Raw genomic sequence first — 13,423 nt, 5'->3', positions numbered from 1 at the left:
CACAGAGCACCCAAAGTCTGGCTGCCTGCTGGCAGGTTGAACAAAGGAGAGTAGGTTGCGCCTTCCACCCTCTCCTCAACGCTCACATCTGTGTGGAAGGGGAGCCAGAATGGAGCCCTTGGAACAAAAACAACCACCAGTGTGGACTGCTGATCTTATGCATCCTTCAAATTAAAAGGCACCACTCACTTGAAATGCTAAAGCCTGATGCCATTGAAATATATGGCCAAACTCCCTTTGATTTCTGTGGGACTTGGCCCAGAGCACATCAATAAAACCAGACTCTACATGCGAAGTTAGGCGAGTAATTCCCTTCTCATACACAGTCCAAGGAAATCTTGGTTATAGACAGTTCTGAAAGTGCCCTTTTTAATGTATACTTCATAATGCTAGCACCTAGCAATGATTCTTACTCTGGGTGAAGGGTGTCCCCTTTGACAGAAATGGAACATAGTAGTGAACTAAATCATTGAAAGCAAGAGAGTCTTACCAAAAACCAGCCACACAAACCTAAATATCAGACATTAAAAGCAGTACAGCCTAGGTTAGCTAACTGTTGTGGTCACACTGAATTTAGATACTTGAGGTTTCAGGTAATCAAGAGAATTTTAGATGGAAATAAGAGCTATCCAGGAACATGTTCTGGCTAACCAGAAGTTCTGGATAACAGAAGCTATACTATACATGGACAGCATTTCTTTAGCTTCCCAGAAATTTTTATTTCTAAGATCTGGAGTAAGGGGACACTTTCTCCATTCTAACTAAGGTCTTAAAGGAATGTCTCAAGAACACAAATCTAGCTATATCTTGGCAATGAGATATTGGACTTCTCAACTCTAAGTGTTAATTTAAAATGCAATCCAAGTGAGTAGAAGTTGAAAGTTCAGATCCGATGGCTGTTGGGTCGCCTATTGCAAATGAGTTTGATGGACTTTCAATCCAATTCCCCAAGGGACAATGTCCACATCTCAAAAGCCACCACCAACCCAATTGACTAACTGGTGGTAATAAATAAATAGTAGTAGTAGTAATAATAATAATAATATCTAGCTCTTCTATAGCTGCTTTAATCAGTATATTTCAAATACTTTACAAAGATGATGTATCATTATCCCCCTTTTACAAATAGGGAAACTGAGGCACAGAGTGGGGAAGTTACTTGCCCCAGGTCACCCAGCAGGTCAGTGGCTGAACTGGATACAGATCTACCAAGTCCCAGTCCAGTGCTCTATCCACTAGAGCTGGTCAAAAGTTTTCTGACAGAACAGTTTTCTTTTCAGAAAATGCTGATTCCACAAAATTGAAACGTTTTACAGGAACTCTCCCCCTCCCCCATACAGACACACACACACATTTTTGCAGGATGTCATAATTTCAATAAGGTCAAAATGTTTCATTTGGACTTTAGTTTCAGCTTATGCTGTATTATAGTATAAAAGTCAAAACAGAAGGGTCAAAACAAAATACCTTTGAAATGTTTCATTTTCCAACATTCTCAGATTTGAAATTTTTGTCTTGTGTCAGAACTAAACCAAATTTCAGAATTTCCCATGGGACGGAAATTCCAGATTTCAACCAGCTCTGCTATTGATAACCTTGCCAGCAGTCTCGGCAGATTCCAGTGATCACATAGACATGGCGACTGAATTACCCTCTCCCTCCTACTGGTGCTCCCTGTAAGTGAGGGCTGAGACACACTGTGAAAGCAGTGGAGAGGGAGCAGATATGACACTGCTCAGGCACTATGTATTCTACTGTCTGGTAGAGGATTTCACTCCCCAAAGCCAACAGTCGGGCACCTTTGGTGAGCCCTGAATTCACACACAACTTTTTTAGAAGTTGATTTAAAAAGCTAAATATTTTCCTAGTAGCCCTTAGAGGGAAAATTAGTCCTTCCTCACTAGCACATGACTGCACAATCACTCCACAGCCCTGCTGTGGTACCTCAAAAATGAGGGTTGAATGGAACCAACTCTGCTAGTGTAGGGCAATTTATTTGCCACGGCCAATCGCTGCATAGCCTCTGGGGAGAGCCTGCTAACCATGAGGCCAGCCAGTGCCATGGGGTGGCAGTACTGAATAGAACAGATTTCAAAAACAGCCTATGCCCCTCAATAGCACAATTGGGCACACCATGCCAATGTTTTCTCACCAAATCTTCAGCTTATCAAATTCAGCCTTATTTTAAAATGACAACGGTGCCTTTGCTTTGCATAATGGAGAGGTGTAACATAAAAAGCAACAACAATAAGCAAACAACACAAGGCATAGCCTACTTTAACACATACCCTCTTGAGAGCTGCTTTTCCTGCTAGCCCTCAGGGCCACCTCTAGCCCCATGCTGGGGGAGTTACAGACCAGTCTGGCCACATGTTTCCCTTTCAAAGCCCCAGGAAGCAGTTCCACTCACCGCCACAGTATCCCTGGTGGCATGGCAAAAGCGTTGCAGGGATTCTTCTCTCGAGTGCCTCCTTTTCTCAGCCAACGTGCTTCATCCACAGTCGTCTTCTTGGTGACTTAGTGCTCCAGCCAGCTCATGTTTAAATATCAGTCTCCATCCTGGGTAATAAAAGTCCAGTTTAAACCCCCAAAACAAAATATCTAAAATCTACCCAAAGTTGGTTCTCACTTTCTTGGGCCTCAAGTTCTCCCCATCTTGCCTCCCCTCAGGAACTCCAGCAGCTTCACTCAGGGACCTCCCTATTTCTTAAAGGTCCCATCTCAGAGTTTCCTACAGGAGTGTACACTACCCCCTGTGGTCCCTATCACAGTGTCTTCTTACTGCTGTCTCTTAAGCCTTTACATCTTGAGGCCCAGGAGTTTGCCATAGTAACAAAAGACCCCTTAGTCCCACCCCCCTCAGACTGAGAGGCAGTTAATTACTGCACAGGTGGGGCTGGCTGAATAGGGCTGGGCTAGCCACTCTGGGCAGGCCAGCCTGTTAGAGTCCCCCACCTATAAAGCTGTGGTATGAGAAAGGCAGCACTTATTTTCATCTCTTTGGCTAAGTGGAACCCCATAGAGAATTAAAGACACCCGTCCTTGTGAGCCCTGGGGAACTCCTTGCCAAGATGTAAAGCCAAAAAAGGACCCTGTTCTGCTCCCACTGGTGTCCAGGGCAAAACCAGAGACAGTTTGTAACTTAAGTCTCCATTTGTAAAGAATGTGTGGGTGGAATTTTGCCTAGGTTATCTACTGCAGATTCATTTCAATATAACTCTCTGGTTTTCTGAGCGTTCCTCTTATTGTAACACTACGACAATTGTTATTTTTACTTCTTTATTAAAAAAAAAAACCTGAAGTGGCACACTGCACTTTTATTTCCTGTTTGCAACTGTTGCTTATTTTGTGCAAAGACAGGTCAGATCAGTTTCATGCGTGAAGTGAGAGGGAGAGGCATTGATTATAGCACTATTTCAAGCTATTTCAGCAGCATAAAGAGAAGTATGATCTATGAAAAAGAGCGAGCACGGGAGATCAAAGGGATTGAAATAGGAAACAGCTTTTACCAAAGCTCTTACAGGTCTTTTTGGCCCTTTAGTATAATGTCAGCATTTAGCTTTATACTTAACAGTCCTGCCATACCAATCCTCCCAACATTATGCATGTCTATTAAAATGTCAGTTTCCTAGACAAGCAGCACACATGTTAAAGCAAAAAGCAGCCGCAGACATGCTGACAGCAGTTTAACAGAGTTGAGACTAATGTATTCCTTTTAAGGATTTCACACAGGGAACAGTATGTTTTGCCGCTTGTTTCGTCCCTGATGATTTGTTTGCTGTGTGTGGTAATAGACTATTCTACATTTGTATAAGCCCTTTCATCCTGAAGGAACCCACGGAGTTGTACAAAGCAGGGTGCAGGCTCACAGGCAAACAGGCCCCAGTGCCCCACAGTGCAGAGACGTGGAATTAGTTTGCAGGAAAGAAGGGTAAAAGTTGGCGAAGGACCGATTCAAACTGTCGTCATTATAGAAATTGGCATGGAACTTTTACTGACCACACACACAACAGACATGACCCCACTTTGTAAGGTCTCTTGTGAAAGATCGGTACCAGGTCTTGGATTCAATGGGCCAAATTCATTCATTCATAATTTCACTGGACCAGATTTTGCTCTCACACTGGCATGTGAGAAGTCAGTGGAATTAAACCCAGGATAAGAAAGATCAGAAGCAGACCTGTGGATTCCATAGTTAAATTACCCAAATGCATTGTGAATGTATCTACTGTAGAAGGCTGATTCAATTCTGCTGGAATTTGAACCATGGGTCTAGGAAGCTTAGGTGCCCAATTCTGATCTCTCATTAATTTTACCCTAATGTAATTTCCACTGACCTCGTCAGAGCTACTCCTGATTTACACCACAGTCATAAGATCAGAATCAGGCCCTAGCTGTTTCACATCTGAAGTAGCGACCCCTGAGGCACTCCAACAAGATAGCATTCCACTGACTGCAGTGGGCTCCCTGACAATGCAGGGGGTCTGCCCACCCAGAGCTCATTACAGGACTGGGGCTCAAATTACCCAACAGCCACGAAACTTCAGTTTATGTCTCCCATCATTTATAAGCACACCACCTGCCGCTGGCTAGCCACTTACATTTAGATTATAATCTCTGCTAATTTTTAATGGGTTTGTATGATGCTTAGTACAATGGGACCCCACTTAGGACCATAGGGCATTACCATAATAATATATACAATTAAGCTAATAATTAAATAGTCAGATATCACCAACATGTTTTGTTTGCAGAACGTATTTGGCATCTGCCTTTATCAATAAAATTCCAACACTGCTAAACATTGTCAGACATTGCCCAAGAAATGAAAATGCTTTTCTATTACTTTTTATTGGATATGAACAGTTAGTGCAAGAAACAGAGGGGAAATAGCCTCCTCGGATCTGCTTTCTCCAATAGCTTACCTGGCTCTGGGTCTCTATAAATACTCCACTCCACGCTGAGGATCAGAGAAGATCATTTTATCTCTATAGGAATAGATACAGAGAAAATTTCCACCTCAATACTGTCTTTTCATATGTATTCTGCCAATTCTGGCACCCAGCACATTTGATGCTGATGTATTCTGGTGCTACAACCTCAGTCCAGTCCTAGGATACAGAATGAGTTATCTGTCTTCCACAGTTCTCCCTCTATGTCTGCATCTACCATGAGTTCTCTAGATACCCCCACATACCTTTCTTACTCTTCTATATGAAACTATTAGTTATGGCTGGTCAAAAAATGGGAAATCTTTTCTAAACATTTCAAAGGAAATGGAATATCTTTGTTTCATTCAAAGTCTCCCTCTTTCCCTCCCTCTCCCCCGCCCCCCCAAAAAAAATTTCTGGGTTTTTTTTTAAATGAAATGATTTGAAACAAAAATGTCATTTCAGATATATTCTTTTTAAAAAGCCATATGAATAATAGGAAATAGCCAAGAACACCTTACCGTTCTCATGGGCCAGAATCTTAAAAAATACCTTGTCCACACGCTTCCCCTAAAAATATTTACAGAAAAATCTCGTATCTCCATTATGACCCTGAAACATTACCCAGGGAGGAGAAGGCCTGGCTCATAAGTAAAGAAAAAATGAATTTTCCTTAAAATAGCAACAAAAAATTTGAGTTGTTCATGAAGGCCCCAGTTCAGGGCAGCATCTCTGTTCAGGACTGTACCTTCATGGGTTGAAAATATCAGGTACAGAAGGACTCTGTAATCTAGCAAAGAAAAGTGTAACAAGAACTAATAGATTAAGGTTAAAGCCAGACAAATTCAAATTTGAAATATAACAAATTGTTAGCTGTGAGAGTGACTAACCTTTCAAACAAACTATCAAGGGAAGGGGTGGATTTTCCATCTCTTGATGTCTTCAGATCTAGAATGGATGCCTTTCTAAAAGACATGCTTCAGTTAAACACAAGTGATTTGGTTCAATGCAGGAGTTACGATCAAACTCTATAGCCTCTGATATAGAGGTTGGATTGGATGATTTAATGGTCTGTTCTGGCCTTAAAATGTATATGCACTTAAGTATCTGTCTTGAATATGGATGCACTTAAGCATGTGTTTAAGTGTTTTCCAGAAACGAGGCCTCTGGGCCACATCCTGCATAGGAGTAACGTGTGCATAAGATCTACAAGACTGGAAAAAAGGCAGACATACCTAGGTTCAGCAGGGATTGTCTTTTTGTTCTGTTTATATGGTGCCTAGTGCAATGGGATCCTGGTCTGTGATTAGGGCCCATATGTACTATGGTAACATGAATACGACTGCTACTGGCTACCTGGTATGAGAGAAGCTGTTCAACAGCATACGCACGGGAAGCCTTTTCTATGGCCAAAGCCAGACAGGAGACGGACAACCAGCAGAGCAATTGGCCCTTCATTTTATAGATGCAGGGCCTGATTCTGACCTCACATGCTGTTTAACCCCACTTCCTTCAACAAGCTGCTTCCTTCTGATTACATCTATGTAACCGAGATCAGAATCTGGCCACCAATGAGCAAAGAATTCAAAAGCAATCAAGGAGAAAAGCTATTTAAATCATTATTTGGACCAATGCCTTCCTCCTCCTCTACCCCCTTACAATCCTTCACACATACCGTGTCTGGCAAGTTTCCTGAGATCTGCACCACAGCCAAGGAGCGAGAATGCATGCTTCATGTAAATTGAATGAGAATGAGCTGCAACACCTTTCATGCTGTTTGTGGATAAATAAGAGAAAGATCTCACAGATAGGGAGCACAAAAAGTCAGCGCTCCCACACTCCTAATGTGCCATGTCAATTGCACCTCTCCTCATGGTGCATTGTTTATTACTAGCTTCCAGTGATGTTGCTAAAGGTTTCAAGGATTTACGGTTTCTAAATGTTCTGCCTCACACTGGCCTTGTTTCACTTCCTATTCTCTAATATTCAGCCCGCCAGCACTTCTCCTTTGGTTGACTTAGTTTGTGTTAAAACAGGTATGTTTTTTTAATGGGTATAAATAAATTAAAGCTGCATCTTTAATTAATCAGTGCACTTTATACTGTAAATGGAGATTTTTTTTTGTAATGACTTCTTTATCATTTTAAGAGGACATTTTACACATTTTCCAACTTATCGTGGGTGCTGTAGCTTTTACTCCTGCATGTCCAACAGGTCCAGCTTGTCAAGAGAACATTGATCAATTAGGGATGCTAATCAATCTAACCTAAGGAGATCCATTGGTTTCTGGATACAAGGAGGAGATGGGGCATATACTTATACTTGAATGATGATGAATTGTAGGGAATAGACAGTATGTTGTACACAATTTTAAAAAATCTTAAATGTTTATTTTTTCAGTTACATAGGTTTTTAAATGGAAATACATATGTCTGGAAGACTAAAACATGCCTAACAGACAGCAGCAGCAGGTAAAGTGTGGAAAAATAGAAGCATTATTAATAGAAATATTTCTACCATAGCAGCTATTAAATGATTGTTTTTAAGGGTTTGGAAGAAGTATCCATATGTTTGTAAGATTTTTTTTTTCAAATTAAAAAAAAGACTGTGCGTATAAAGAGGTCTAGAGGATAGACGGAAACATTAATGCTGCTATTTCTTTGATTGCCTGCTACAAGGTGCTAAGCACCTATTGGTTTAAATGGGGATCAAAGCACTCAGCACCTGGCAGGATCTTCAAAACTGCCCTACTCAGGAAATGGGGGGAAATTATGAAATATTTTCTGTATTTTGTTGACGTTTTATTTCAATGGAAAATTTAAAACCAGCTCTAAGAACTTCATTACCTTGGACCACCAAGTTCCCACTTCGGCAAAGAACTCAAGCACGTGCTTAAATCCCATTGATCCTTTGCTGAATAAGGATACACTTCAGTACGCATTTAAGTGCTTTGCTGAATCAGGTCCAAAAGGCCACTGAAGTCAGCAGAAGCCCCAGGGCCTGGTCCAGCAGCTGCTATGCATGAGGCCTTCACTGGTAGTTCAGAGCAGTGATCAGTCCCTAATGCTGGGCTGAAGACTGCCGGACTGAGGCATCTTTTCAGGTACTAGGTAAGCTGTGGCTTTGACATGAAAGAGGCTTGGTTAGTGGTGGTGTTGTCTGTCAATAGGTACAGTATTGCTGTGCACTTATTACTTCCATTGTAGAGAGAAAAAGCCCCCAGGGTTCATTCAAAGGTAAGTGGCGTAAAGTGAAAAGTAGCAATTGTGTGTGCCAGAAAAACAAAACATAACCAAATGGCGCTTGTGTGAGTAGCTGTCAAGTGCAGCAGCATTAATTTAACATACAGTTATTTTTACTTGGTCTCTGGTGAAATTCCAAAATTCAACTGACAAGCAGGTGGTTGGGTACCGTAAGACACAGTTATCTATTGTCTTTTTTTAAACAAGGAATTCTGCCGATGTTTCGTGTGCAATGTAAATAAGTCATTAAGGGAAGAACTGCTGCATCCAAGCCATAGAATTAAGATGGGGGTGGGAAAAATGACAATACCTAAAGCAAGCGAGGACTGTTAAGTCTGGAGTTCAATATAAATTCTGTCTGCTAGGACAGAACCCAGACACTCACTACTTTGTTAGCTTAAGAATTTTGAGCAATTTTTTCCATTTATCTGCATTCTCTCAAAAAAAATTATTTTCACACATTTCCACAGATACATCAATCCTTGAGGCATTCCCCTAGACACTCAGTAGGATGCCCTGCCATAAATATAATAAAAGCCTTTTTTTATGTCCATTAACCATGGACATGTGTGTTCCAAAAGTTTCATGACACGCAGTCATTTGTGGCTTTTTAATTATAAACAGAAATATCCATCAGTGAAATACGGGAGCGGGCTAACAAATATCTTTATACATTTGAGTTCATTTTGCATACCGTGATCCAATTGGTTGAAAGGCAATGCATCTATGCCCCTCCCTTCCCATCCTGTCACAAATGATGTGTGTGCGCGTACACATACAAAGTAAAAATCCAGTAACATAATGCATCAGATTCTCAGCTGCTCTAATCCACTAAAGCTCCACTGACTTCAATCGCCTATATGGATTTAGCAAACATCTGTAATGACCAGTAATGCTGTTCTGATCAAATCTTATTTCCAAAATAAGAACACTTATTTTTCCTTCATTTCATAGGCCTGGCTCACTTAATCTCAGAGAGAAAGAAAATAAGGCCCAGTGAATTACTTGACAAATGAAGTCATATTTATTGAATGCGTTTTATTTCAACAACCAAAAAATTCTAACAGCCTAACAATGCACATAAGTTAAAAATTAATTATCACTTAGTGATAACAAAGATAAAGTTGATTTACATGGAAAAAAGAACATTTACAATATGTTAATCCTTATTCACATTGTTGATACCGCAATAAAACACAATTTGTTTTTTGATTTTTTTTATTTTTTATTTCACAAAAAAGGCGGAAAATTGTGCTTTGTTAAGAGGCACTACAAGAAAAGTTTCTTTTTCCAAATAGATATTATATGATGGATACTGAATAAATAGACATATATGCATTGTAATTCGCAAAGTTCTGGCAAGACCACAGGCTAAAATGCCCACAGATTCACTTCGAACCACTGCAAAATTGGCAGTGAAATTAAAAATAAAAGGCAAGACTCAGCATTGAAAAAATACCTAATAAAATTTTTGGTTGAAGTGTAAAAGATACCAAATGTTGATGCCATCAACCGATGAACAATCTTGCAAGGGCAAAAATCAGTTTCCTTTTACACAGATGGAGTTATTTCAGTAACAGCAAAAGAAGACAGTTTTGAAAGAGTAACTCTTCAAAGAACATAAAGCAGCAACCATTGAACTTCGGATTACAGCTGCAGCATACTACAGAAATAAAGAAAGAGGAGCAAGAAGGGCTTAATTAAGCAAACCACCATCATTTTGCAAAGGTACATAAAATTAATGCAGAGCTACTGTTATGTTTCAAAACATTATTTGAAAAAGTCCCTTTAAAAACTCCAGAGGTTACTGAGCAGCTAGAATTAGCTTGTATTGCAACATGTCTTCTCCCTGTATATTGTACGTTCTGAGTAAATATCAACACAGAGGTTTGTTTTTTGTTTTTACTCCTACTTTTTATACCTTTCAAATATATAAATAGTATTAACAGTTATATTACAATGCCTGGTGTGGTAAACAGAAAATAACTTTCAAAGCGATATTGCATGAGGTCTTTGTCAAGGTTACATAAAAGCACAACACGTACAAAAAAGAAACCCTGCAGATACGGTTCTGACTGCAGTTTAGAAGGAATCTGCAACAGGTCCAGCTGCAATAGTAGCTTGGAAATCATTACATGGAAGTGAGAAGTAATGCTACCTGGTGTTGCTCCCAACAAGATGCCTCAAACTGTTGATAACTATAGTAGATTGCAGCTTTAGTGCTCATACCATTGAAGAGTCAGCCAGTATAAGTTCTGCCTTATGCAATGTAATTGCTAGGTTAGGTGTCTGGGAAAATGTTTCAATTTATGACAAGAAGGTGACTACACAGATATCGCCGCTCATTCTTATTACCTAGAGCTGCTAGGCTGCAGGAAGATTGAAAAATGTGTTCGCGTCAGGGCTGCCATGCACTGAATGTGGGCTGCAGCTTGTGAGGCCAGTGGCTGAGCACTTAGTACCACTGAAATAATGTGCATGAAACGAAGGAAGCCCAAGTTTAATAGACATAAAAGGGGAAAGGAAAAGGGAAGCCAAGAGTGGGAGACCCCCTTTATCAATCCATTTAACTGGACAGTTTTCTACCCATGTGGGTTTTGACGTTCTAGTTTCCTAACTTGACTTTATGTTGAATCAAAAAATAAGAATAAAAACTAAAAGCAACAAAAAATAAAAAGGTATAAATGTCTAAATTTTAAGAACTGAAACAGAGAACAAGTAAATAAACTCCACAGTAAAACGTGGTTCATAGTATGAATTCCATACATCAAATCCCCAAATACTACTTTTTAATCAAGACCTCATTAACGGACAAGTCTTCTATGCACTGAATTTCAGTTTTACTCATTTTGAATTCCATGAAAATTCATCTGTTCGCTACAGAAAGGGCAGTCTGAATAATGGAACGTGCAGTATCACTTTACGTATGCACTGTGGTTTAAAGTACTTTAACATAGTAGTTGTTTTTAAGGTGCCCTGATTTTTTTCCCCCCATTTTCTCTCTTTTCTTTTTTTGGCAGTGTTGATTTATGTCTTTAAATACATACCTCAAAAATTACCCATCAAGTTGCCAGATAGGAAGCCATATAATAACAATAATAAAAAAATCAGGGATAAACATAGAAAATAAATAGGAATTCAAAAATAGTCACCACACCCTGAGAGCAGGCGGCAGTTATCAAAAAGCCAAAGCAACTCATTGTGAAGTGGTTTTAATACATAAACAAGTTTCATCTTTAAAGAACTCATTTCACAGTCTATACTTTCGGATTGTAAAGTTCTGTCCCATGCAATTTTTATATATATAAAATTTTATGTGTGTATATATATATCTATATATCTATACACACACACACACACACACACACACACACGCACACACACACAGAGAGCTGTAAATTTTCCTTCATTGATTTCATAGGTCTTTTTCTTCCTGTTTACTTGCTAGATGTCCCTTTCATAAGTGCAAGATTAAAACAGGCATAATCCTATGTGATCACAACTATTATCTCAGTTAAACATAAAAGTGTAACACTCAAGTGTCTGTGTCAAGGCGATGTTTTAATTGGACAATGCTGAATTCATTCAGTTTTCACACGGATCGTGTGCAACAGAAACAACAACAACAACAACAACAAATGCAAAAAGAGGAAAAAACAAATTAATAAAAACAAACAGAAAATCCTTGGATCAAATGTATTGCTTTCTGTATCATGGGCTCACATTATCTCTGATCAATTTCTGAAGGAGTTGCCTTGCTTTTGTCAGGATTCTCCTCTTCGGGTTCCACTTTGTACATTTCCTCGGAGCCTTCTTCACTGTCATTCTCCTCCGATTCAGTCAGCAGCTCCTCATCCTTGTACTCTGCCACATCAACCACTGTTCCCAAATGCTCTTTTAGCTTCCCATGGTGCTTTACGTGGTAACGCTGGTTCTGGAAGAATTTGATGATCGTGTGTTTGGGCAGATCCAGCTGAGCAGACAGAGTGTGAATGGCCTCCTGGTCAGGATACAGGCCTACATCATGGATAAAACTTTGAAGGATGCCTAAAGCTTCCAAAGATATCTTGGTACGGGATCTTGGCTTTTTGGCACAACTGTCCTCAGCAGGTGTAGGTGGGGCCTCTTCTCTTGGAGGTGTGTTTTCCTTTGCAGGCTGGGACTGCTGTCTATGCAGGACCTATATAATTAAACATATACACATATTCAATGTACTTTCTGCACAATTCGAAAATGTGGCCAGCCCTCTGGTTAAACAGGGCACGTGAGATATGCAGCAGTTGGACAGAATTTAGACAAGGTTTTATTTCACCCTTTAGTACACAGATGTATTTGTGAATTTTTATTCTCCAATCCCTTTCTTCTCCACAAAGCAACTGCACCATAAATGCAGATTCAGAAGGACAAAATATGAAAGGCCAAGTAAAATGGCCAGAGCTAGATATTATGTTGGGGGACATTGTAGACCAGTGGACATGGGAGTCAACTGGGATTTAGGATAGCTTGGTTCTATCCCAAGCAGATACCTCTGCCACAGATGGTCTGTGTGACCTTGGGCAAGTCATTTCACCCCTTTGTATCTCTGGGACAGGGACTGTCTCTCAGTGTGTTTGTACAGTGCCTGTCACAAGGGGATCAGATCTTGGTTTACATGCTATCGCATCACAAACAATATGATTTGGTTTAATACCTATGAGACCTGCTTTTAGACAAAGACTTATATAATGACATTTTTCAGACAGACGTGGCAGTATTTTCCTTTTTTAAATATAGTGAAACTTGTCTTAACCCAGTGATGCTCAGACTGAGGCTCATGAGCCGCAAGTGACGCTTTAATGGATCTCCTGCGGCTCTTTGCAGCACATGATATTAAAACACTGATTTCATTATTAACCAGTCTAAGTTATTAACCAATCAGGATGCTTTTACTATGTTCTTATTTTATCAACTACAGATGGTTAATAATACTTGGTCAGTCATTTTGCTGGGAGAATTTTATATTTTGATATCGATAGCTCCATATGGATATATATACAGAGAGAGAGAGAGAGAGAAAATGAAACAGTGAATTCACTCTACTGTGACTCTTTGGGGTAATAACGATCGCTAATTTGGCTCCTGAACCACTGAGGTCTGAGTAACACTGTCTTAAACAATCACTCAAGGGACAGACAAACTTCAGCTGCTTAAAAGAGATGGCCTTGTAGTGAAGGAGGCATAGGCGCCGACTCCGTGGGTGCTCCAGGGCAT

At 40.0% G+C, this 13,423-nt stretch overlaps 1 protein-coding gene across 3 annotated transcripts in view; it reads right to left on the bottom strand.

Moving 5' to 3' along the window:
- Positions 1 to 9,216: 9,216 nt before the first annotated feature.
- SATB2 (SATB homeobox 2) overlaps positions 9,217 to 13,423 on the bottom strand; it is a 157,782-nt gene continuing 153,575 nt past the window's right edge. For all 3 annotated transcript variants that reach the window (XM_050969515.1, XM_050969517.1, XM_050969516.1), the window contains one exon: positions 9,217 to 12,353. In XM_050969515.1, coding sequence (XP_050825472.1) covers positions 11,898 to 12,353 — 456 coding nt within the window. In that variant the 3' untranslated portion in view covers positions 9,217 to 11,897. The remainder of the gene's footprint in view (positions 12,354 to 13,423) is intronic.

This window comes from Gopherus flavomarginatus, chromosome 10, assembly GCF_025201925.1.
Source record: "Gopherus flavomarginatus isolate rGopFla2 chromosome 10, rGopFla2.mat.asm, whole genome shotgun sequence".
In the NCBI taxonomy this organism is placed as follows: domain Eukaryota; kingdom Metazoa; phylum Chordata; order Testudines; family Testudinidae; genus Gopherus; species Gopherus flavomarginatus.
Note: the sequence above shows the minus strand (reverse complement) of the source record. Positions and strands in the feature narration are given on the sequence as shown.